General features: G+C 49.3%; 1 protein-coding gene across 2 annotated transcripts in view; it reads left to right on the top strand.

Moving 5' to 3' along the window:
* The window catches only part of BMP2K (BMP2 inducible kinase), a 406,412-nt gene that overhangs the window by 208,694 nt on the left and 173,532 nt on the right, over positions 1-24,186 (top strand). For both annotated transcript variants that reach the window (XM_063919964.1, XM_063919966.1), the window contains exon 3: positions 19,270-19,375. In XM_063919964.1, coding sequence (XP_063776034.1) covers positions 19,270-19,375 — 106 coding nt within the window. The remainder of the gene's footprint in view (positions 1-19,269; positions 19,376-24,186) is intronic.

The following is a 24,186-nucleotide window of genomic DNA, read 5'->3' as shown; positions in this document are numbered from 1 at the left end:
CTCTTTTAGTACCCATGTTAGTAACCTTACCGCCTGCTCTTACCCTCCCCCCAACTTCTCCCCCATTTCTGCTGCAAGGTACACTGGGCTCCACAAGGATAGACATAGGGGTGTAGAGTAGGATCTTGATCCGAAGCACCAACAGGCTCAAAAGCTTTGACCTTCTTCCCAAGATGCATAGCGCCGCCTCCTATATCACCCCGCCTCCGTGCACAGGAGCTCAGTTTGTAGTTGGTGCTTGCAGTGCAAGCATGTGACAGGAAGAGCGCTCACAGCAGCTCTAGAAAAAGCTTTTTCTGAGGAAAAAAGAAGACAAGGGCTGCAGCAGAGGCACAGATTGTGCTGGATGTCAGTAGACATTGCCTGCTGCAGCTCCATCTCTCCCCAGCGGCGCAGTACACTCCCGTGCCCTGGTTGCCGGGTACCTACAGCAGGAGGCTCCGGTTTTCTTCCAAGTTAGTCACACATGGCTGGGGCTCTCCGGGATCGCGTGGCCGGACTTCGGGAGGAGGTAAGTGGGTCCCGCTCGCGGGACCCACACTTTATCGCGATCCGGCGCGGCCGGCGGGAGGCGTGCCGCGCGCGCTGGCGGTGGACACTGTGGCAGTACAGGCGATCCCACTAGATCACCAGGGCATGGGTGCAGGTCAGGTTTTCTCTCTAAACCTTTTTTTACAAGTAGCCCGCAGTACCCGGTGGTTTTGCCAGCAGAGGGGATAAGGCTTAGACCTGGAGCCCCTCCCCCAGCCCCAGGGCGCCATTTCCCGCAAATGTTCCCGCCCTGGAGCAGCATATCTGTCTCTCCCTCACTCCTTGGCAGTGTCTGCGGCGCCATTATCCCTCAGCTCACTGTTCCTGGGAATGCTTGGGCAAATCCTCCTATGTAAAGCCGCCTGGTTGTCAGTGCTGTGACTTTACAAGACACTTAAGTATTCTACCTGCCTTTTTTAGTCAGTATTAGTTAAGAAAGAGTTCACTTAGTCAGGGTTTCCTAGTACAATTACCCTGTGATATACATCCAGTTCTTACTGTGTATTGTTATATCTATTGTTATATAGCTGTGTAAGCTAGTCCAGTGCAGTATTATTGTTTGTAATAACCTCTGCATTGTACAGACTATGACTATTTGTGTGTGCATTTGATAGCTGAGTGGTGTCCATTTCGTGTCTTTCACTCAACCTGCTATCCCTATATTCTATAACCTGAGGGGGCTTGGTGCGTCAGGTGTTATCTAATATAGGATTTTCACAAAGATATACTGTATTACGTATTTCTCTAACGTCCTAAGTGGATGCTGGGGACTCCGTCAGGACCATGGGGTTTAGCGGCTCCACAGGAGACAGGGCACAATAATAAAAGCTTTAGGATCAGGTGGTGTGCACTGGCTCCTCCCCCTATGACCCTCCTCCAAGCCTCAGTTAGATCTTTGTGCCCGGCCGAGAAGGGTGCAATCTAGGTGGCTCTCCTGAGCATAAAAGTTTAAGTTAGGTTTTTTATTTTCAGTGAGTCCTGCTGGCAACAGGCTCACTGCTACGAGGGACTTAGGGGAGAGAAGTAAACTCACCTGCGTGCAGGATGGATTTGCTTCTTAGGCTACTGGACACCATTAGCTCCAGAGGGAGTCGGAACACAGGTCTCACCCTGGGGTTCGTCCCGGAGCCGTGCCGCCGACCCCCCTTGCAGATGCCGAAGTTGAAGAGGTCCAGAGGTCCGGAAACAGGCGGCAGAAGACTTTCAGTCTTCATAAGGTAGCGCACAGCACTGCAGCTGTGCGCCATTGTTGTCAGCACACTTCATACCAGCGGTCACTGAGGGTGCAGGGCGCTGGGGGGGGGCGCCCTGGGCAGCAATGTATTATACCTTTTTTATGGCTAAAATACATCACATATAGCCCTTGAGGCTATATGGATGTATTTAACCCCTGCCAGATCTCACAAACTCCGGGAGAAGAGCCCGCCGTTTTAGGGGGCGGGGCCTATTCTCCTCAGCACACGGCGCCATTTTCCTGCTCAGCTCTGCTGTGAGGAAGGCTCCCAGGCTCTCCCCTGCACTGCACTACAGAAACAGGGTTAAAACAGAGAGGGGGGGCACTTATTTGGCGATATGATTACATATGTGAAAATGCTATAAGGGAAAACACTTGTATAAGGGGTTGTCCCTGTATAATTATAGCGTTTTTGGTGTGTGCTGGCAAACTCTCCCTCTGTCTCCCCAAAGGGCTAGTGGGGTCCTGTCCTCTATCAGAGCATTCCCTGTGTGTGTGCTGTGTGTCGGTACGTGTGTGTCGACATGTAGGAGGACGATGTTGGTGAGGAGGCGGAGCAAATTGCCTGTATTGGTGATGTCACTCTCTAGGGAGTCGACACCGGAATGGATGGCTTATTTAGGAATTACGTGATAATGTCAACACGATGCAAGGTCGGTTGACGACATGAGACGGCCGGCAAACAAATTAGTACCTGTCCAGGCATCTCAGACACAGTCAGGGGCTTGTAAAAACGCCCATTTACCTCAGTTGGTCGACACAGACACGGACACTGACTTCAGTGTCGACGGTGAAGAAACAAACGTATTTTCCTTTAGGGCCACACGTTACATGTTAAGGGCAATGAAGGAGGTGTTACATATTTCTGATACTACAAGTACCACAAATAAGGGTATTATGTAGGGTGGGAATAATCTACTTGTAGTTTTTCCTGAATCAGATAAATTAAAGTGTGTGATGATACGTGGGTTTCCTCCGATAGAAAATTATTGGAGGTATACCTTTTCCCGCCAGAAGTGAGGGCGAGTTGGGAAACACACCTTAGGGTGGATAAGGCGCTCACACGCTTATAAAAACAAGTGGCGTTACCGTCTCCAGATACGGCCGCCCTCAAAGAGCCAGCTGATAGGAAGCTGAAAAATATCCTAAAAAGTATATACACACATACTGGTGTTATACTACGACCAGCAATCGCCTCAGCCTGGATGTGCAGCGCTGGGGGGGCTTGGTCGGATTTCCTGACTGAAAATATTGATACCCTTGACAGGAACAATATTTTATTGACTATAGAGCATTTTAAGGATGCATTTCTATATATGCGAGATGCGCAGAGGGATATTTGCATTCTGGCATCAAGAGTAGATGTGATGTCCATATCTGCCAGACGATGTTTATAGACACGACAGTGGTCAGGTGATGCAGATTCCAGACGGCACATGGAAGTATTGCCGTATAAAGGGGCGGTCCATCGGACCTGGTGGCCATGGCAACAGCTGGAAAATCCACTTTTGTTACCCCAAGTCACATCTCAGCAGAAAAGGACACAGTCTTTTCAGTCTCAGTCCTTTCGTACCCATAAAGGCAGGCGGGCAAAAGGCCAGTCATATCTGCCCAGGGTTAGACGAAAGGGAAGAAGACTGCAGCAGGCAGCCCATTCCCAGGAACAGAAGTCCTCCACAGCTTCTGCCAAGTCCGCAGCATGACGCTGGGGCCATACAAGCGGACTCAGGTGCGGTGGGGGGTCATCTCAAGAGTTTCAGCACGCAGTGGGCTCACTCGCAAGTGGACTCCTGGATCCTACACGTAGTATCCCAGGTGTACATTGGAAATTCGAGACGTCTTCCCCTCACAAGTTCCTGAAGTCTGCTTTACCAACGTCTCCCTCCGACAGGGAGGCAGTATTGGGAAAAAATTCACAGGCTGTATTCCCAGCAGGTGATAATCAAAGTACCCCTCCTACAACAAGGGAAGGGGTATTATTCCACACTATATTGTGGTACTGAAGCCAAACGGCTCGGTGAGATCTAAAAGATTTGAACAATTACATACAAGGGTTCAAATCAAGATGGAGTCACTCAGAGCAGTGATAGCGAACCAGGACGATATGGTGTCACTGGATATCAGGGACGCTTACCTACATGTCCAAATTTTGCCCTTCTCACCAAGAGTATCTCAGGTTCGTGGTACAGAACTGTCACTATCAGTTCAGACGCTGCCGTTTGGATTGCCCACGGCACCCCGGGTCTTTACCATGGTAATGGCCGAAATGATGATTCTTCCTAAAAGAAATATGGACGCTTTCCTGATAAGGGCAAGGTCCAGAGAACAGTTGGCGGTCGGAGTAGCACTATCTCAAGTAGTTCTACGACAGCACGAGTGGATTCTAAATATTCCAAAATCGCAGCTTTTTCCGACGACACGTCTAATGTTCCTAGGAATGATTCTGGACACAGTCCAGAAAAGGATGTTTTCTCCCGGAGAAGAAGACCAGGGAGTTATCCGAGCTAGTCAGGAACCTCCTAAAACCAGGAAAAGTATCAGTGCATCATTGCACAAGGGTCCTGTGAAAAATGGTGGTTTCTTACAAAGCGATCCCATTCGGTAGATTTCACGCAAGAACCTTTCAGTGGAATCTGCTGGGAAAATGGTCCGGATCGCATCTTCAGATGCATCAGCGGACAACCCTGTCTCCAAGGACAAGGGTGTTTTCTTCTGCGGTGGCTGCAGAGTGCTCATCTATGAAAGGGCCGCAGATTCGACATTCAGGACTGGGTCCTGGTGACCACGGATGCCAGCCTGAGTGGCTGGGGAGCAGTCACACAAGGAAAAAATTTCCAGGGAGTGTGATCAAGTCTGGAGACTTCTCTCCACATAAATATACTGGAGCTAAGGGCAATTTACAAGGCTCTAAGCTTAGCAAGACCTCTGCTTCAAGGTCAGCCGGTATTGATCCAGTGGGACAACATCACGGCAGTCGCCCACGTAAACAGACAGGGCGGCACATGAAGCAGGAGGGAAATGGCAGAAACTGCAAGGATTCTTCGCTGGGCGAAAAATCATGTGATAACACTCTCAGCAGTGTTAATTCCGGGAGTGGAAAACTGGGAAGCAAACTTCCTCAGCAGGCATAACCTCCACCCGGGAGAGTGGGGACTTCAGCGGGAAGTCTTCCACATGATTGTAAACCGTTGGGAAAAACCAAAGGTGGACATGATGGCGTCCCTCCTGAACAAAAAACTAGACAAATATTGCGCCAGGTCAAGGGACCCTCAGGCAATAGCGGTGGACGCTCTGGTAACACTGTGGGTGTACCAGTCAGGGTATGTGTTCCCTCCTATGCATCTCATACCAAAAGTACTGAGAATCATAAGAAGGAGTTGAGTAAGAACGATACTCGTGGTTCCGGATGGGTCAAGAAGGACTTGGTACCCGGAACTTCAAGAGATGCTCACGGAAGAACCGTGGCCTCTACCTTTAAGAAAGGACCTGCTCCAGCAGGGGCCTTGTCTGTTCCAAGACTTACCGCGGCTGCGTTTGACGGCATGGCAGTTGAACGCCGGATCCTGAAAGGGCATTCCAGATGAAGTCATCCCTACCCTGGTCGAAGCCAGGAAGGATGTAACCGCAAAACATTTTCACCGCATTTGGTGAAAATATGTTGCGTGGTGTGAGGCCAAGAAGGTCCCTACAGAGGAATTCCAACTGGGTCGTTTCCTACATTTCCTGAAAACAGGACTGTCTATGGGCCTAAAATTAGGGTCCATTAAGGTTCAAATTTCGACCCTGTCAAATTTCTTCCAGAAAGAACTGGCTTCAGTGCCTGAAGTTCAGACGTTTGTAAAAGGGGTACTGCATATACAGCCTCCTTTTGTGCCCCCAGTGGCACCTTGGGATCTCAATGTTGTTTTGAGTTTCCTAAAGTCACATGGGTGATCCACTCACCACTGTGGAATTATAATATTTCACATGGAAGGTGCAGATTCTATTAGCCCTGGCTTCAGCCAGGCGTGTGTCAGAATGGGCGGCTTTATCATATAAAAGCCCTTACTTAATTTTTCATTCTGACAGGGCAGAATTGAGGACTCGTCCTCAATTTCTCCTTAAGGTGTTTTCTGTTTTTCACATGAACCAACCTATTGTGGTACCTGCGGCTACTAGGGACTTGGAGGACTCCAAGTTACTTGACGTTGTCAGGGCCCTGAAAATATATGTTTCCAGGACGACTGGAGTCAGAAAATCTGACTCGCTGTTTAGCCTGTATGCACCCAACAAGATGGGTGTTCCTGCTTCTAAGCAGACGATTGCTCGCTGGATTTGTGGTACAATTCAGCTTGCACATTCTGTGGCAGGCTTGCCACAGCCAAAATCAGTAAAAGCCCATTCCACAAGGAAGTGGGCTCATCTTGGGCGGCTGCCCGAGGTGTCTCGGCTTTACAACTTTGCCGAGCTGCTACTTGGTCAGGGGCACACCCTGACTGAGGAGGACCTGGAGTTCTCTCATTCGGTGCTGCAGAGTCATCCGCACTCTCCCGCCCGTTTGGGAGCTTTGGTATAATCCCCATGGTCCTGACGGAGTCCCCAGCATCCACTTAGGACGTTAGAGAAAATAAGAATTTACTTACCGATAATTCTATTTCTCGTAGTCCGTAGTGGATGCTGGGCGCCCATCCCAAGTGCGGATTGTCTGCAATACTTGTACATAGTTATTGTTACAAAAATCGGGTTATTCTTGTTGTGAGCCATCTTTTCAGAGGCTCCTTCGTTGTGATCATACTGTTAACTGGGTTCAGATCACAGGTTGTACGGTGTGATTGGTGTGGCTGGTATGAGTCTTACCCGGGATTCAATATCCTTCCTTATTATGCACGCTCGTCCGGGCACAGTATCCTAACTGAGGCTTGGAGGAGGGTCATAGGGGGAGGAGCCAGTGCACACCACCTGATCCTAAAGCTTTTATTATTGTGCCCTGTCTCCTGCGGAGCCGCTAAACCCCATGGTCCTGACGGAGTCCCCAGCATCCACTACGGACTACGAGAAATAGAATTATCGGTAAGTAAATTCTTATTTTTTCTCTGTGATTTAGTCACCATATCTCTCCTTTATCTCTGCTGGTGCTGACTACACTGCGCAGGGGTTTGGGCTAGAGGTATTGTGCTGCTGACAAATTGTACTGTTACCTGATACTGCAAGTTATATCATGTCTGCAGATACCTATGAGGAGAATATAGCAGCTTTGGGCTCTGGTTCTGGGGGCTCCTTGCCCACCAGTGGGACGGTGGCAACGGGGGCAAATAATGACCCGCCGTGGGCCACTTTTTCCTCGCTTCTGCATACGCTAGTTCATAAACTAACACCCCCTATGGGATCCCCAATGCCGGTGCAACCGTTTGTGGTCCCTTCAGCTAACCCGCCGTGGGCGGACGATTTATCTGCTCAAATAAAGAAGTTGAACCAGTCCCTGACTACTAAAAAGTCTGACCGGCGCTCGCCTACGTCCAAGTGGTCCTCTAAGCGAGCGCTTGTCTCCTCACAATCCACTGCTGTCACTGACACCTCGTCGGATGAAGACGGCACTTACACTGACCCCACAGGTTCTGACTCGGATACGGCTGATGGGGAGGGTGGTTCACATGTGGATGTTCCTGATCTTTTGGAGGCTATTAAGTTGATTTTACAGTTTACGGATGATCCCGAGCCATCCGTTCCTCCTAAGAAACCAGATAGGTTCAAGCGTCAGAAGGTGATTAAACAAGTTTTACCTCACTCTGACCACCAAACTGATATACGTCAGGAACCCTGGGAAAACCTGGGTACGAAGTTTGTGCCTCAAAAGAAGATGCGGGCTCCCTATCCCCTTGCGCCGGAGCTGTCTAAGAATTGGGAAACGCCTCCTCCAGTGGACTCTCACATGTGGCTAGGATGGTGGTTTCCTCAGCTCTACCGGTCACCACCGTCACGTCTCTAAAAGAACCTACGGATAAACGTGTGGAGGGTTGTCTGAAAGCGATTTACACCCTTACGGGTGCTGCACAAAGGCCCACTATTGCAGCTACTTGGGCTGCAGAGGCCATTGAAGCATGGGCCTTGGAGTTAGATGCTGAAATCTCCTCTGACCATGCTAGACAATGCTTGTCTTATATTGTCGCAGCTTCTCGTTGTATTAAAGAGGCGGCTTCTGATGCCGGTATCCTGGCAGCCAAGGCCTCTACTACGTCAGTCCTGGCTCGCCGGATATTGTGGCTGAGATCCTGGTCTGTGGATCTGGACTCTAGAAAAACCCTGGAGGTACTCCCTTTTAAGGGAAATATTCTGTTTGGGGAGGATTTAAATAAGATTGTGGCTGAATTGGCTACTGCCAAAACTGCCTGTCTGCCAAGTACTGCTCCTTCTGTGTCGAAGGCTAAAGGTACTACTTTTCGCCCCTTTCGTCCTTCAGGTAAAGCAAAAGGTCAAGCGTACAACAAGCAGGCCCGCACTTCCAAACCTGGTGAGCCTAAGCCCAAAAGAGCCTGGGTGGCCTGTCAGCCATCTTCCAAGACAGATAAGCCTGCCGCATGACGGGGCGGGCCTCCCCCTGGGGGATCCCAGGGTGGGGGGCCGGCTTCTAGGGTATACCCAGGAATGGTTGAAGACCACTTCAGATGCCTGGGTACGGGAAGTCGTCACTCAAGGTTACGCCATAGCCTTCAAAAACCGACCCCCTCATCGATTTTGCCAGACAGATGTCCCGTTGGACAAGACAAAGGCAAGCACTCTACATTCGGTGGTACAGACCCTCCTGGATACAGGAGTCGTAGTACAGGTGCCTCTTGCGCATAGGGGCCGGGGGTACTATTCTCCGCTGTTTCTAGTCCCGAAACCGAATGGGTCCTCCCGGCCCATTCTCAACCTCAAGGCATTGAACAGCTTTGTGAAGGTTTCCAAGTTCCGGATGGAAACCCTTCGCTCTATAGTTCTGGCCTTGGAACCTGGGGACTTCATGGTCTCCCTGGATAAACAGGATGCTTACCTGCATATTCCTATAGCAGTGTCTCATCAGCAATACCTGAGATTTGCGATTGGCAACTGCCATTACCAGTTTCGGGCGTTACCTTTTGGTTTAACAACGGCTCCGCAAGTCTTTACAAAAGTCATGGCGGTGATGACGATGGTACTCCGCCGTCAAGGGGTCAGGGTACTGCCGTATTTGAACGACTTGTTAATCCTGGCAAATTCCCCAGATCTTCTCCTGCGTCATCTAGATGTGACGGTCTGGTTTCTGCAAGCCCACGGATGGCTCATCAACAGGAAGAAGTCATCCCTGATCCCTGCTCAGAGCATGGTGCATCTGGGAGCACTATTGGAAACTCACAACCAGCGGTTGTTCCTGTCTCAGGAGAAAGTCCTGAAACTTCAGGACAGGATTCGTTGCCTCCTATCTCGTCCGCAAGTGTCGATACATTCGGCGATGCAGGTGCTGGACCTCATGGTGTCAGCATTCGACATGGTGGAGTACGCTCAATTTCGCTCTCGCCCTCTTCAGAGGCTGATTCTAGCCAAATGGGACGGCCTGCCTCACCGGATCAGGTCTCAAATGATCTCATTGACTCCGGAGGTCCGTCTGTCGCTGCTCTGGTGGCTCCGGGACCAACAACTGTGCAGGGGCCGTCCGTTCTGGATATCCGACTGGTTCCTGTTGACGGCAGATGCCAGTCTAAGAGGTTGGGGCGCAGTTCTGGAGCAACACTCCCTTCAGGGGCGGTGGACCAAGGAGGAGTCCCTCCTCTCGATCAATATTCTGGAGTTGCGGGCGGTCTTCAATGCCTTGAACCTAGCCCAGTATTTTATTCAGAACCGTCCTGTTCAAGTACAGTCGGACAACGCCACCACAGTGGCTTACATAAATCATCAAGGCGGCACTCGAAGCCGCCTAGCAATGAAGGAAGTCTCACGGATTCTACAGTGGGCAGAACGCCATTGTCACTGACCTGGTTTGGGAGTGTTGTGGACTCGGGGCTTCTTCCGATGACCGGGAAGAGGAACCGCCACTGGGTCGTAGTAGAGATGGCCGGATGTAGGTCTTCCTCATGCAGGACTAAGACGGCAGGCGGGAGGCCCAGAGGAATTCTTGAAGGTCTCCTGTAAGACAAGACTTGTAGAAATACTGAAGGCTGGGGTACTGAGATATTGGAGACACTGTGGTGCTGGGAGTACAGGGAGTGCTGGGAGGCCCTTGGAGGCACGGAGGTGCTTGGAGGCACGGAGGTGCTTGGAGGCACGGAGGTGTTTGGAGACACCGAGGTGTTTGGAGGGATAAGGTGCTTGGAGGCACGAGGTGCTTGGAGACACGGAGGTAACTGGAGGCACGGAGGTGCTCGGAGGCACGGAGGTGCTCGGAGGCACGGAGGTGCTCGGAGGCACGGAGGTGTTTGGAGACACCGAGGTGTTTGGAGGGATGAGGTGCTTGGAGGCACGAGGTGCTTGGAGACACGGAGGTAACTGGAGGCACGGAGGTGCTTGGAGGCACGGAGGTGCTTGGAGGCACAGAGGTGCTTGGAGGCACAGAGGTGCTTGGAGGCACAGAGGTGCTTGGAGGCACAGAGGTGCTTATAGGCACAGAGGTGCTTGGAGGCACGAGGTGCTTGGAGGCACGAGGTGCTTGTAGGCACGGAGATAATTGGAGGCACGGAGGTGCTTGGAGGCACAGAGGTGCTTGGAGGCACGAGGTGCTTGGAGGCTCGGAGGTGCTTGGAGGCACAAGGTGCTTGGAGGCACAGGATGCTTGGAGGCACAGGATGCTTGGAGGCACAGGATGCTTGGAGGAACAGGATGCTTGGAGGGACGAGGGAGCTCTGGAATCACAGCTTCCGCAGGAGAAACGAAGATACTCAGGCACCGGATCTCTGCCTGGTATCTGATTTTAAATTCCCCGCCCTAGCCTGATTGGCGGAGCAGGCAGGTGACGTCAGACCTGCTCCGCCTCCTTGCCCTCGCTTGTGATGGCGGCGTCCTTGCTTCCGGGAAGCCGCCGGAGAGCAGCGCCGACCCGCCGCTGAAGCCGGAGACCGTCAGGGGAAGAGAGGCGCCGGGCAGACCAGGCCACCCGCAGGGACAAGCGCGGTCGCCGCTGCCCGAGGTTCGTGACAGTACCCCCTCCTCCAGGAGTGGCCCCTGGACACTTCCCGGGCTTAGTCGGATGTCTGGAGTGGAAGATCCGAATCAGACGAGGAGCCGTTACTTCAGTAGCCCCAATCCAACTTCTCTCCTCAGGACCATAACCCTTCCAGTCCACCAAGTACTGTAATTTTTTATGAAGATAACGAGAGTCAAGAATAGCTTTGATTTCAAACTCCGCTCCAGCTTCTGCCACTACGGACGTTGGCCTAGGGAGTGCTGAGTGGAACCGATTCAGAATGAGGGGACGGAGTAGAGAAACATGAAAAGCGTTAGGTATTCGAAGATGGGCAGGCAAACCCAGTTTACAGACCACAGGATTTAAGACTTGTAGCACAGGGTAAGGACCGATGAACCTTGGAGCGAATTTCATGGTGGGCACCTTCAACCGGAGATTCCGTGTGGACAGCCATACCCTGTCCCCAACTTTATATTGAGGTGCGGCTTGCCGTTTCTTATCTGCGAAGAACTTGTACCGAACAGAAACCTGCTTAAGATTAGCATGAACCTTTCTCCAAATTTGTCCAAAGTGTCGTAGAGTGGACGCTACAGCAGGAACCTCTATTATCGGAAGGCTTGGAAATTCCGGAACACGGGGATGGAACCCGTAGTTGACGAAAAATGGTGATTCCCCAGTGGAAGAATGAAACAAATGGTTATGGGCAAACTCCGCCCAAGGCAACAACTCCACCCAGTTGTCCTGTGAAGGAGAGAGATACAAACGAAGAAAAGTCTCTAGATCTTGATTGACTCGTTCCGTTTGCCCATTTGTTTGGGGATGATAAGCAGACGAAAACTTAAGTTTAATGTGTAGAGTTGAACAAAGGGCTTTCCAAAACCTGGCGGTGAACTGTACTCCACGGTCAGAAACAATCTCTTGTGGCAACCCATGCAAACGAAAATGTTCTCGGATAAACAATAGAGCCAGTTTCGGTGCTGTCGGGAGACCAGTCAAGGGCACAAAGTGTGCCATCTTCGAAAAACGGTCAACAATAACCCAAACGGTGTTGCAACCCTTGGAACAGGGCAAGTCAGTGATGAAGTCCATGGAAATGTGAGTCCAGGGTCTCACAGGGATAGGCAGAGGACGAAGTAACCCTGCAGGAGGCAGACGAGGAGATTTATGTTGTGTACATTGGGGACACGAATTAACGCAATCTTGTACATCCTTCCTCATGGTGTTCCACCAGTAAGACCTTTGCAGAAACTTGTACATCTTCTGAGCGCCGGGATGACCGGAAAACTTGGAGTTATGGACCCACAGTAGTATTCCTGGGCGGAATCTAGCTGGCACGGACATTCTTCCAGGAGGAGGAGCTGGAGTAGTTAAAGCAGCAGAGACAGAAACTGGATTCAGAATTAAACCCCGCTCCGGAGGTTCATCCTCGTCTGTGGGAACTTGTGAACGGGAAAGCGCATCTGCTTTAATATTGAGAGTCCCGGCCCGGTACTTGATAATGAACGAGAATCGTGAAAAGAAAAGTGCCCATCTCGCCTGGCGAGGATTTAAGCATTGTGCGGATTTGATGTACAGCAAATTCTTGTGATCCGTGTAGATGGTAAACACATGTTTAGCCCCTTCTAGAAGATATCTCCATTCTTCCAAGGCAGATTTGATTGCCAAGAGTTCCTGGTCTCCAATAGTGTAATTTCGTTCGGCTGGAGAGAATTTACGAGAATGGAAGCCACACGGATGTAATTTCTTATCAGAGGAATACTGGGAGAGAACAGCCCCAACCCCGACTGAAGATGCATCAACTTCTAAGAAGAAGGGTTCCTCGAAATTTGGTTGTTGGAGAACTGGAGCCGTCATGAAAGCTAACTTTAAGCGAGAAAAAGCTACAATGGCTTCCGGAGGCCACAAACTAGGATTAGAACCCTTCCTCGTCAGGGCAGTAATGGGCGCAACAATGGTGGAGAAACCCTTAATAAATTTCCTGTAGTAGTTCGCAAAGCCCAGGAACCTTTGTATTGCTTTCAGGGAAAGAGGCTGAGTCCAGTCACGAATGGCCGACAACTTTTCCGGATCCATGCGAAGCTCCGTCCCCGAGATGACATAACCGAGGAACGGAATAGATGTTACTTCAAAGGTACATTTGGAAAGCTTGGCGTAGAGATGATTCTCTCGTAAACGGTGTAGCACCTCTTTGACTTGAGTCCTGTGTTCGACAAGATTCTTGGAAAAAATCAGTATGTCGTCCAGATATACCACAACGCTCTGATACAGCATATCACGAAAGATTTCGTTGACGAATCCCTGGAAAACCGCGGGAGCATTACTAAGACCAAACGGCATCACCAAGTATTCGTAATGCCCATCTCGGGTATTAAAGGCAGTCTTCCATTCATCCCCCTCTCGGATGCGTATAAGATTATAAGCTCCTCTCAAGTCGAGTTTTGAAAAAATGCGGGCACCACGAACCCTATCAAATAACTCTGTGATTAGTGGCAAGGGGTATTTATTCTTAATAGTAATGTCGTTTAGGCCGCGGTAGTCGATGCATGGTCTCAACCCCCCGTCCTTTTTCTTCACGAAAAAGAAGCCTGCACCAGCAGGGGAGGAAGAGGGGCGAATGAATCCCTTGAGCATATTGGACTTAATATACTCCGACATGGCTTGAGTCTCGGGAAGAGACAGAGGATATGTGCGACCACGAGGTGGCATCTTCCCTGGGACAAGGTCAATAGGGCAGTCCCAAGGCCTGTGCGGTGGTAACAGGTCAGCAGCTTGTTCCGAAAATACGTCCTTGTACCCTTGATATGCCTCCGGAATGTGCTCTTCATCCGTTTTGGAGGTAACACGGAGCGGACAAACAGGAGTAAGACAATTAGTGTGACAAAAGGGACTCCAGGACAGAATTTGTGACGACTTCCAGTCGATGTGGGGATTATGACTTTTCAGCCAAGGCATTCCAAGAACCAGATCATGGGGCATTTCTGGGATTACCAAGAGTTCCAAATCTTCCTGATGTAGGACCCCGACCTGCAGCTTAACTGGCCCCGTGCGCCACATTATAAGACCTTTGGAAATTCTAGTCCCGTTGATAGCCGTCAGTGAAATTGGCCGCTCGATAGGCCGTAACTTTAAACCCAAACTTTGGGCACAGAAGGAAGAAACGAAGTTCCCTGCAGCTCCGGAATCCAATAGGGCTTCACAAGACCTGGAGACTGAATTGGAGACTAGAGTTACTGGAAGCAAGCAGTCCGAAGTTGGAGAAGCTTTTGTCGTAACTCCCAGCTTGACTCCTCCGGAACAAGCTAGGCCTGCCCGTTTCCCGGACGGGCTTTACAAGATTTAAGAAAATGATCTGCGGCTCCACAGTAAAGGCAGAGTTTACCCTCACGACGACGCTGTCGTTCTTCCGGAGACAGTCGGGAGCGGTTAATCTGCATGGGCTCATCTGAGCTAGGTGAGGCCACCGGCCTAGGAGTAGGATTCCGGAACCTGGAACGATCCGAAGATCCACCTTGACGCAAAGGGAAATCAAATCTTCTAATGGATCCGGCAGATCTCTAGTAACCAGCTCATCTTTCAGCCGGTCGGAAAGACCGTTCCAGAAGGCAGCTCTCAGGGCGTCATTATTCCAGCGTAGTTCGGAAGCAATGGTCTGGAAATGAACCACGTACTGGCCCACGGAACGGGCGCCCTGCCGAACACGGAGCAAATCGGAAGAAGCAGTGGTCATTCTGCCGGGCTCGTCGAAAATCCTTCGAAAGGACGAGATGAAGTTGGTGTAGTTGGAAACCATGGGATCAGATCGTTCCCATAATGGAGACACCCAATCCAAAGCAGAACCTTCCAACAGAGATATAATATATGCTACCTTGGACCGGTCTGTAGGAAAGTTGTGTGCAAGTAGCTCGAAATGTACCTCGCATTGGTTCAAGAAACCACGACAATTTTTGGGATTCCCATTATAGCGGGACGGAGTAGGCAACTGAAGGCGTGGAGTGACACCGGCCGATGGTTGAACATTGCTGGCAACGGCAACTGGTGCGACTACTGGAACAGGTGCCGGAATTACTGAGGCCAGAGACGCCTGAATCTGATCCAGACGCCCGGACAACTGCTGGAGGTACTGCATCACCTGGCCTTGCGCTGCTTCCTGACTTTGCACTCGAGAAGCCAGGTTCTGGATGGCACTCGAGTCCGTGTTCCGATTCCCCGAGTCCATGTGGCCTGAGTATACTGTCACTGACCTGGTTTGGGAGTGTTGTGGACTCGGGGCTTCTTCCGATGACCGGGAAGAGGAACCGCCACTGGGTCGTAGTAGAGAAGGCCGGATGTAGGTCTTCCTCATGCAGGACTAAGACGGCAGGCGGGAGGCCCAGAGGAATTCTTGAAGGTCTCCTGTAAGACAAGACTTGTAGAAATACTGAAGGCTGGGGTACTGAGATATTGGAGACACTGGTGCTGGGAGTACAGGGAGTGCTGGGAGGCCCTTGGAGGCACGGAGGTGCTTGGAGGCACGGAGGTGTTTGGAGACACCGAGGTGTTTGGAGGGATGAGGTGCTTGGAGGCACGAGGTGCTTGGAGACACGGAGGTAACTGGAGGCACGGAGGTGCTTGGAGGCACGGAGGTGCTTGGAGGCACGGAGGTGTTTGGAGACACCGAGGTGTTTGGAGGGATGAGGTGCTTGGAGGCACGAGGTGCTTGGAGACACGGAGGTAACTGGAGGCACGGAGGTGCTTGGAGGCACGGAGGTGTTTGGAGGCACAGAGGTGTTTGGAGGCACAGAGGTGCTTGGAGGCACAGAGGTGCTTGGAGGCACGAGGTGCTTGGAGGCACGGAGATAATTGGAGGCACGGAGATAATTGGAGGCACGGAGGTGCTTGGAGGCACAGAGGTGCTTGGAGGCACGAGGTGCTTGGAGGCTCGGAGGTGCTTGGAGGCTCGGAGGTGCTTGGAGGCACAGGATGCTTGGAGGCACAGGATGCTTGGAGGCACAGGATGCTTGGAGGCACAGGATGCTTGGAGGGACGAGGGAGCTCTGGAATCACAGCTTCCGCAGGAGAAACGAAGATACTCAGGCACCGGATCTCTGCCTGGTATCTGATTTTAAATTCCCCGCCCTAGCCTGATTGGCGGAGCAGGCAGGTGACGTCAGACCTGCTCCGCCTCCTTGCCCTCGCTTGTGATGGCGGCGTCCTTGCTTCCGGGAAGCCGCCGGAGAGCAGCGCCGACCCGCCGCTGAAGCCGGAGACCGTCAGGGGAAGAGAGGCGCCGGGCAGACCAGGCCACCCGCAGGGACAAGCGCGGTCGCCGCTGCCCGAGGTTCGTGACAGCCATCTTCCGGCCATATCGGCAATATTCATTCCGGGAGTCCTGAATTGGGAAGCAGACTTTCTCAGTCGTCAGGACGTGCATGCCGGCGAGTGGGGCCTCCATCCAGAAGTGTTTCAACTCCTAGTGGAAAGGTGGGGTCTTCCAGACGTAGATCTGATGGCGTCTCGACACAATCACAAGGTTCCGGTCTTCGGAGCAAGGACAAGGGATCCTCAAGCAGCATTCGTGGATGCGCTGGCTTTACCGTTGAGGTTTCGGCTGCCGTACGTGTTCCCTACGGTGTCACTCCTGCCCAGGGTAATTCGGAACTTAAAGCAAGAAAAAGGAATTCTGCTTCTCATAGCTCCAGCGTGGCCCAGACGGCACTGGTTCTCAGACCTGCAAGGCCTATCGTCAGAGCGTCCAATTTTACTTCCACAACACCCAGACCTCCTCGTTCAGGGCCCCTGTGTCTACCAGGACCTAGCCGGGCTGTCTTTGACGGCGTGGCTCTTGAAGCTTCCGTCTTAAGGGCTAAAGGGTTTTCTGAGGCGGTCATTCAAACTATGTTGCGGGCCCGGAAACCGGATTCTGCTCGGATTTACTATAGGGTCTGGCATTCTTACTTTGTATGGTGCACATCTAACGATTATGACGCTTCCAAGTTTAGTATAGCCAAGTTGTTGGTTTTTCTTCAGCAGGGCCTGGACTTAGGCCTGCGTCTGGCCTCCCTCAAGGTTCAAATATCTGCCTAGTCGGTGTGGTTTCAGAGAAAAATTGCGACCTTACCTGATGTGTATACCTTTACTCAGGGCGTATTGCGTATCCAACCTCCCTATGTGCCGCCTGTGGCTCCTTGGGACTTGTCGGTGGTTTTGGGGGCGTTACAAGAGTCTCAGTTTGAACCTCTTGGTTCAGCTGACCTTAAGTGGCTTTCCCTTAAGGTGGTAGTTTCTGCTGGCTATTGCTTCAGCTAGAAGAGTGTCGGATTTGGGTGCCTTGTCCTGTAGTTCCCCATATCTGATATTCACCGTGCCCGGGCGGTTCTTAGGACTCGTCCCGACTATCTACCTAAGGTGGTTTCTTTGTTCCACCTTAATCAGGTGATTGTAGTTCCAGCACTTGTTTCTCCTGATCTGTCTCCCAAAGAGCGGTCTTTGGATGTGGTACGGGCTCTCCGTATCTATGTGAAGAGAACTGCTCCTATTAGGAAATCTGATTCTCTTTTTGTTGTGTTTGGGTTTCACAAACGTGGCTGGCCTGCTCACAAGCAAACTCTGGCCAGATGGATTAGAATGGTGATTGCACATGCTCATGTGAAGGCTGGTCTCTCTGCTCCTGATCACATTAAGGCCCATTCTACTCGGTCTGTTGGACCTTCTTGGGCGGCCCAATGTGGTGCGACCCTTGAACAATTGTGCAAGGCGGCTACGTGGTCCTCTGTGAACACGTTCATAAGGTTCTATGCCTTCGATACTGCCGCTTCCCAGGATGCTTCCTTTGGACGCAGGGTTCTTGTGCCCGCTACAGTGCGTCCCCTCCCATAAGGAACTGCTTTAGGACATCCCCTATGTCTATCCTTGTGGAGCCCAGTTTACCCCGCAGCAGAAAACGAGTTTTATGGTAAGAACTTACCTTTGTTAAAACTCTTTCTGCGAGGTACACTGGGCTCCACAAGGCGCCCACTCTGACGCACTTAGCTTCTTTGGGTTGGTATGGCATTAGCCGCTGACACTTCTCCTGTCGGGAGAGTGTGGTGTTTGTGGCAACCGGCAGTTGTCATCTCTTTTACTTGCTACTGCATTGGGCTGGTTAACAAAACTGAGCTCCAGTGCACGGAGGCGGGGTGATATAGGAGGCGGCGCTATGCATCTTGGGAAGAAGGTAAAAGCTTTTGAGCCTTTTGGTGCTTCGGATCAAGATCCTAATCTACAAACCTATGTCTATCCTTGTGGAGCCCAGTGTACCTCGCAGAAAGAGTTTTAACAAAGGTAAGTTCTTACCTTAAAACTCGTTTTCGTTTACTACCGCCATCCCCACTATTCTCACTGCATGACCCGTAGTTTCTAGCTAAACCCTCCCCCCCCGGATCCTAGTTTAAAAACTCCACCAACCTTCTAACCATCCTTCCACCCAGCACCGCTGCCCCCTCCTCAGTCAGGTGCCATCCATCACGACAAAAGAGATGGCACCTGACTGAGAAGTCCGTTGTTAGAGTATTAAGGTCATGGTTTGGTTTACAGTTAAGGGTTGGGGTGTTAGTGTTAGGGTAGTAGAATTAAGGGTTAGGGTATTAACAGAAGGGTGAGGGTTTAGGGTATTAGCAAAGGGTATAAAGGTTAGGGTATTAGTGTTCTGATTAAAGGTGAGCGGGTATGTGGATAGATACCCATGGTCAGTCGAATAGCCTTTCCCACTGAGTGTGCTAATTAGCTGGGTTTACCCCGCGCCTTATTGAATATGCCCCTTTGTGTTTATTATTACTTAAATTTTATATACTGTAGATGTATTTTCTTTGTATGCCAGTAGCTTTTGGAATGCTATGCAAGTGCACATGGAGAAAAAAAATATATTTTTAATTAAATTCATGTAAAATGCACAGTTTAGAAGAGATTAAACTTTCTAGACACATCGTCCATTTTGAGTTCCAAATGTTTGACTCATGCGATGTCAGTCAATGCTCGTCAGTGTGCTCATTACTGTAATGTATTTCCCATACCGCCACATCAGAGCTGATCAGATTTTCATTGTGCAGGATAAGATCATTTAGTTGGAAACAATTGTAGAGCATGTTGCTAGCGTAATAAGGACTAAATATGTGTTTTGCTTGATATTAATTAAATATTTAGCCAGATATAAGTTGATATGCATTAAAGGTGTTTAAAGGCTAATTGAATACATTAGAGTGGGTAGGAAATGGATCTAATACTATATTATTTGCTTTCACTATGATTTCATATGATTGTGTTGCTGAACATGTCCCTCATCTGTTCATTTTTGTAGAAAGAAAAAGTTGTTTAACTTTTAAAAGGTATTTAAATGTTTGTATTGTGACTGACGTATTACTTGGTTTATCTTTTTCAGAAAGAGCTTTCTGGTCATAAGAATATTGTTGGCTACTTAGAGTGTGCTGTTAATGCTGTTAGCGATAATGTCTGGGAGATCCTTATCCTTATGGAGTACTGTAGAGGTAAAACATATTCCACTTTATTATACAGTTACTTTTTTTGTAATATTGAGGCCTATTCATGAAGCCATGAAAACAGTGGACAAATAGACCAGTGGAGAAGTTGCCCGTGACAACCAATCGGCATCTCTTACATTTTATAAAATGCACTTGATAAAGGCTTCCTTCAAAGCTGATTGGTTGCCGTGCGCAACTTCTCCACTGGTCCTTGTCTCCACTCTTTTCACTGCTTCATGAATGGACCCCATTATGTAATATTGGTCTTCATTCTTCGCATGCATATACGTAGATGGAGCACCTCTATTGGAGACCACCTGAACAATGCAGAATATTTTGTCATAGAGATGATGTGCCTGTTTGCAGCTATTAGCTGTGCCCAGTCAGTCTGCGGCACTCCTGGTAAGGCTGTGGGGGATCTTTATCTCTTTTGGAGAGAGATAAAGTACCAACCAATCAGCTCCTAATTGTAATTTTTCCAGCACAGCCTGTAAAATGACAGGAGCTGATTGGTACTTTAGCTCTCTCCAAGCTTTGCTAAACCCCCTCCTGTGTGAGGAGAGCGATGTCGCACCAGTTTGTCTCCAGTGAAGAGCATTACTTTCACTAGCATCTTATTGTTTTCCTTACATTTGCAGTTCTTTATTTTGGCCTAAAGCACGGTTTATATTAAAAAAATTTATGCCACAAACAACCATAATCTAATGGGTCATACACACTTGCTGATTTTGCAGATGTTACTGACAAACGATATTATCGTTGGACGATTTTTCTTCCATGATTTTAAGCATACACACTGGATGATATCTATGGCCGAGTTGGACGATATGACATTTACATACATCGATATCGTCCAAATTGACTTGCATGTTTAAAAGATGATCGATGAACGATTGCGGGGACGTGCATCGTTCATCATTGTTGTATACACACTGAAAGATATGAACGATATTGTTCATATCATTCAAAGATATCACCAAGTGTGTAGGGCCTATAAGGCTTCTCCACATAGACATTTTAAAAATAATGGAGCATGAAATCATTCTCCATTATTTTAGTATACAGGTTGAGTATCCCATATCCAAAAAGCTTGGGACCAGAAGTATTTTGGATATCGGATTTTTCCGTATTTTGGAATAATTGCATACCATAATGAGATATCATGGCGATGGGACCCAAATCTAAGCACAGAATGCATGCGTGTTTAATACACACAGCCTGAAGGTCATTTTAGCCGGTATTTTTAATAACTTTGTGCGTTAAACAGTGTGTGTACATTCACACAAATCATTTGTTTCATATAGACCTTATACACAGCCTGAAGGTCATTTAATACAATATTTTTAATAACTTTGTGTATCAATCAAAGTTTGTGTACATTGAGCCATCAGAAAACAAAGGTTTCACTATCTCACTCTCAAAAAATTCCGTATTTCGTAATATTCCTTATTTCGGAATATTTGGATATGGGATACTCAAAAAATTTAGAAAGAAATATCAAAATTATTACAGGTTATGTTTTTATGTCCTTGTCTTTGTGTAGCTGAAATACCTGCAAAACTCACTGATGAACAAATCCAAGAAAGAAAATTTTTAATTTTGTAAAAAATTCCTAGTAGGCTTTGTGTTAAATTAGGTGCGTTTACTGTGCATTTCTCTATCGTCCTAGTGGATGCTGGGGTTCCTGAAAGGACCATGGGGAATAGCGGCTCCGCAGGAGACAGGGCACAAAAAGTAAAGCTTTATGATCAGGTGGTGTGTACTGGCTCCTCCCCCTATGACCCTCCTCCAAGCCTCAGTTAGGTTTTTGTGCCCGGCCGAGAAGGGTGCAATCTAGGTGGCTCTCCTAAAGAGCTGCTTAGAAAGGTCCTGTCCTCTATCAGAGCATTCCCTGTGTGTGTGCTGGTGTGTCGGTACGTGTGTGTCGACATGTATGAGGACGATGTTGGTGAGGAGGCGGAGCAAATTGCCTGTAATGGTGATGTCACTCTCTAGGGAGTCGACACCGGAATGGATGGCTTATTTAGGGAATTACGTGATAATGTCAACACGCTGCAAGGTCGGTTGACGACATGAGACGGCCGACAAACAATTAGTACCGGTCCAGACGTCTCAAGAACACCGTCAGGGGTTTAAAACGCCCGTTTACCTTAGTCGGTCGACACAGACACTGACACGGACACTGAATCCAGTGTCGACGGTGAATAAACAAACGTATTCCTCATTAGGGCCACACGTTAAGGGCAATGAAGGAGGTGTTACATATTTCTGATACTACAAGTACCACAAAGATGGGTATTATGTGGGAGTGAAAAAACTACCGTAGTTTTTCCTAAATCAGATAAAATAAAATGAAGTGTGTGATGAGGCGTGGGTTTACCCCGATAGCAAATATTGGCGTTATACCTTTTCCCGCCAGAAGTTAGGGCGAGTTGGGAAACACCCCTTAGGGTGGATAAGGCGCTCACACGCTTATCATGTGGCGTTACCGTCTTCAGATACGGCCGCCCTCAAGGAGCCAGCTGATATGAAGCTGGAGTAATATCCTAAAAAGTATATACACACATACGGTGGTTATACTGCGACCAGCGATCGCCTCAGCCTGGAAATGCAGTGCTGGGTTGGCTTGGTCGGATTCCCTGACTGAAAATATTTTAGTGATATAGAGCATTTAATAGGATGCAGTCTATATATATATATATATATATATATATATATATATGCGAGATGCACAGAGGGATATTTGCACTCTGGCATCAAGATAAGTGCGTTGTCCATATCTGCCAGAAGATGTTATGGACACGACAGTGGTCAGGTGATGCAGATCCCATACGGCACATGAAAGTATGGTCGTATAAAGGAGAGGAGGTACTTGGGGTCGGTCCATCGGACCTGGGGGCCACGGCAACAGCTGGGAAATCCAACCTTTTTACCCCAAGTCACATCTCAGCAGAAAGAGACACTGTCTTTTCAGCCTCAATCCTTCCGTTCCCATAAGGGCATGCGGGCAAAAGGCCAGTCATATCTGCCCAGACATAGAGGAAAGGGAAGTAGACTGCAGAAGGCAGCCCCTTTCCAGGAACAGAAGCCCTCCACCGAGTCTGCCAAGTCCTCAGCAGGACGCTGGGGCCGTGCAAGCTGACTCAGGTGAGGTGGGGGGGTCGTCTCAAGAGTCTCAGCGTGCAGTGGGATCACTCGCAAGTTGACCCCTAGATCGTACAAAGTATTATCCCAGGGGTACAGTTTGGAGATTCGAGACATCTTTTCCTCGCAGGTTCCTGAAGTCTGCTTTACCAAAGGCTCCCTCCGACAGGGAGGCAGTATTGGGAAAAAATTCACAAGCTGTATTTCCAGCAGGTGATAATCAAAGTACCCCTTCTACAATCAAGGAAAAGGGTATTAGTCTTCCACACTATATTGTGTTACTGAAGCCAGACGGCTTGGTGAGACATATTCTAAATCTGAAATCTTTGAACACTTACATACAAAGGTTCAAATCAAGATGGAGTCACTCAGAACAGTGATAGCGAACCGGAAAAAAGGGGACTATATGGTGTCCCTGGACATCAAGGATTACCTCCATGTCCAAATTTGTCCTTCTCAACAAGGGTACCTATGGTTCGTGGTACAGAACTGTCAATATCAGTTTCTGACGCTGCCGTTGAATTATCCACGGCACCCCGGGCCTTTACCAAGGTAATGGCCGAAAAGATGATTCTCTTCAAAGAAAAGGGCATCTTAATTATCCCTTACTTGGACGATATCCTGAAAAGGGAAAGGTCCAGAGAACAGTTGGAGGTCGGAATAGCACTATCTAAAGTAGTTCTACGACAGCACGAGTGGATTCTAATATTCCAAAAATCGCAGCGTTTTTCCGACGATACGTCTGCTGTTCCTAGGAATGATTCTGGGCATAGTCCAGAAAAAGGTGTTTCTCCTGGAGGAGAAAGCCAAGGAGCTATCCGAACTAGTCTGAAACCTCCTAAAACCAGGCCAAGTATCAGTGCATCAATGCACAGGAGTCTTGGGAAAAATGGTGGCTTCTTACGAAGCAATTCCATTCGGCAGATCTCACGCAAACGAATGGTCCGGATCGCATCTTCAGATGCATCAGCAGATAATCCTGTCTCCAAGGACAAGGGTGTCTCTTATGTGGGGGCTGCAGAGTGCTCATCTTCTAGAGGACAGCACATTCAGCATTCAGGACTGTGTTCTGGTGACCACGGATGCCAGCCTGAGAGGCTGGGAAGCAGTCACACAGGGAAGAAATTTCCAATGAGTGTGGTCAAGTCTGGAGATTTTTCTCCACATGAATATACTGGAGCTAAGAGCAATTTACAATGCTCTGAGCCTAGGAAGACCTCTGCTTCAAAGTCAGTCGGTGCTGATCTGGTCGGACATCATCATGGCAGTCGCCCACGTAAACAGACGGGGCGGCACAAGAAGCAGGAGGGCAATGACAGCAAGAACTTTTCGCTGAGCGAAAAATCATGTGATAACACTGTCAGCAGTGTTCATTCCGGGAGTGGAAAACTGAATTTCCTCAGCAGGAATGAATTCCACTCGGAAAAGTGGGAACTTCATCTGGAAGTTTCCACATGATTGTAAACCGTTGGGAAAGACCAAAGGTGGTCATAAGATGGCGTCCCACCTGAAGCGCCAGGTCAAGAGACCCTCAGGCAATAGCTGGGTCGCTCTGGTAACACCGTGGGTGTACCAGTCGGGTATGTGTTCCCTCCTCTGCCTCTCATACCCAGGGTATTGAGAATTATAGGAAGGAGAGGAGTAAGAATTATACTCGTGGCTCCGGTTTGGCC

The sequence above is a fragment of the Pseudophryne corroboree genome, chromosome 1 (genome assembly GCF_028390025.1).
Source record: "Pseudophryne corroboree isolate aPseCor3 chromosome 1, aPseCor3.hap2, whole genome shotgun sequence".
Taxonomy (NCBI): domain Eukaryota; kingdom Metazoa; phylum Chordata; class Amphibia; order Anura; family Myobatrachidae; genus Pseudophryne; species Pseudophryne corroboree.
The sequence above is the reverse complement of the archived record's forward strand: the minus strand, read 5'-3'. Positions and strand labels throughout refer to the sequence as shown.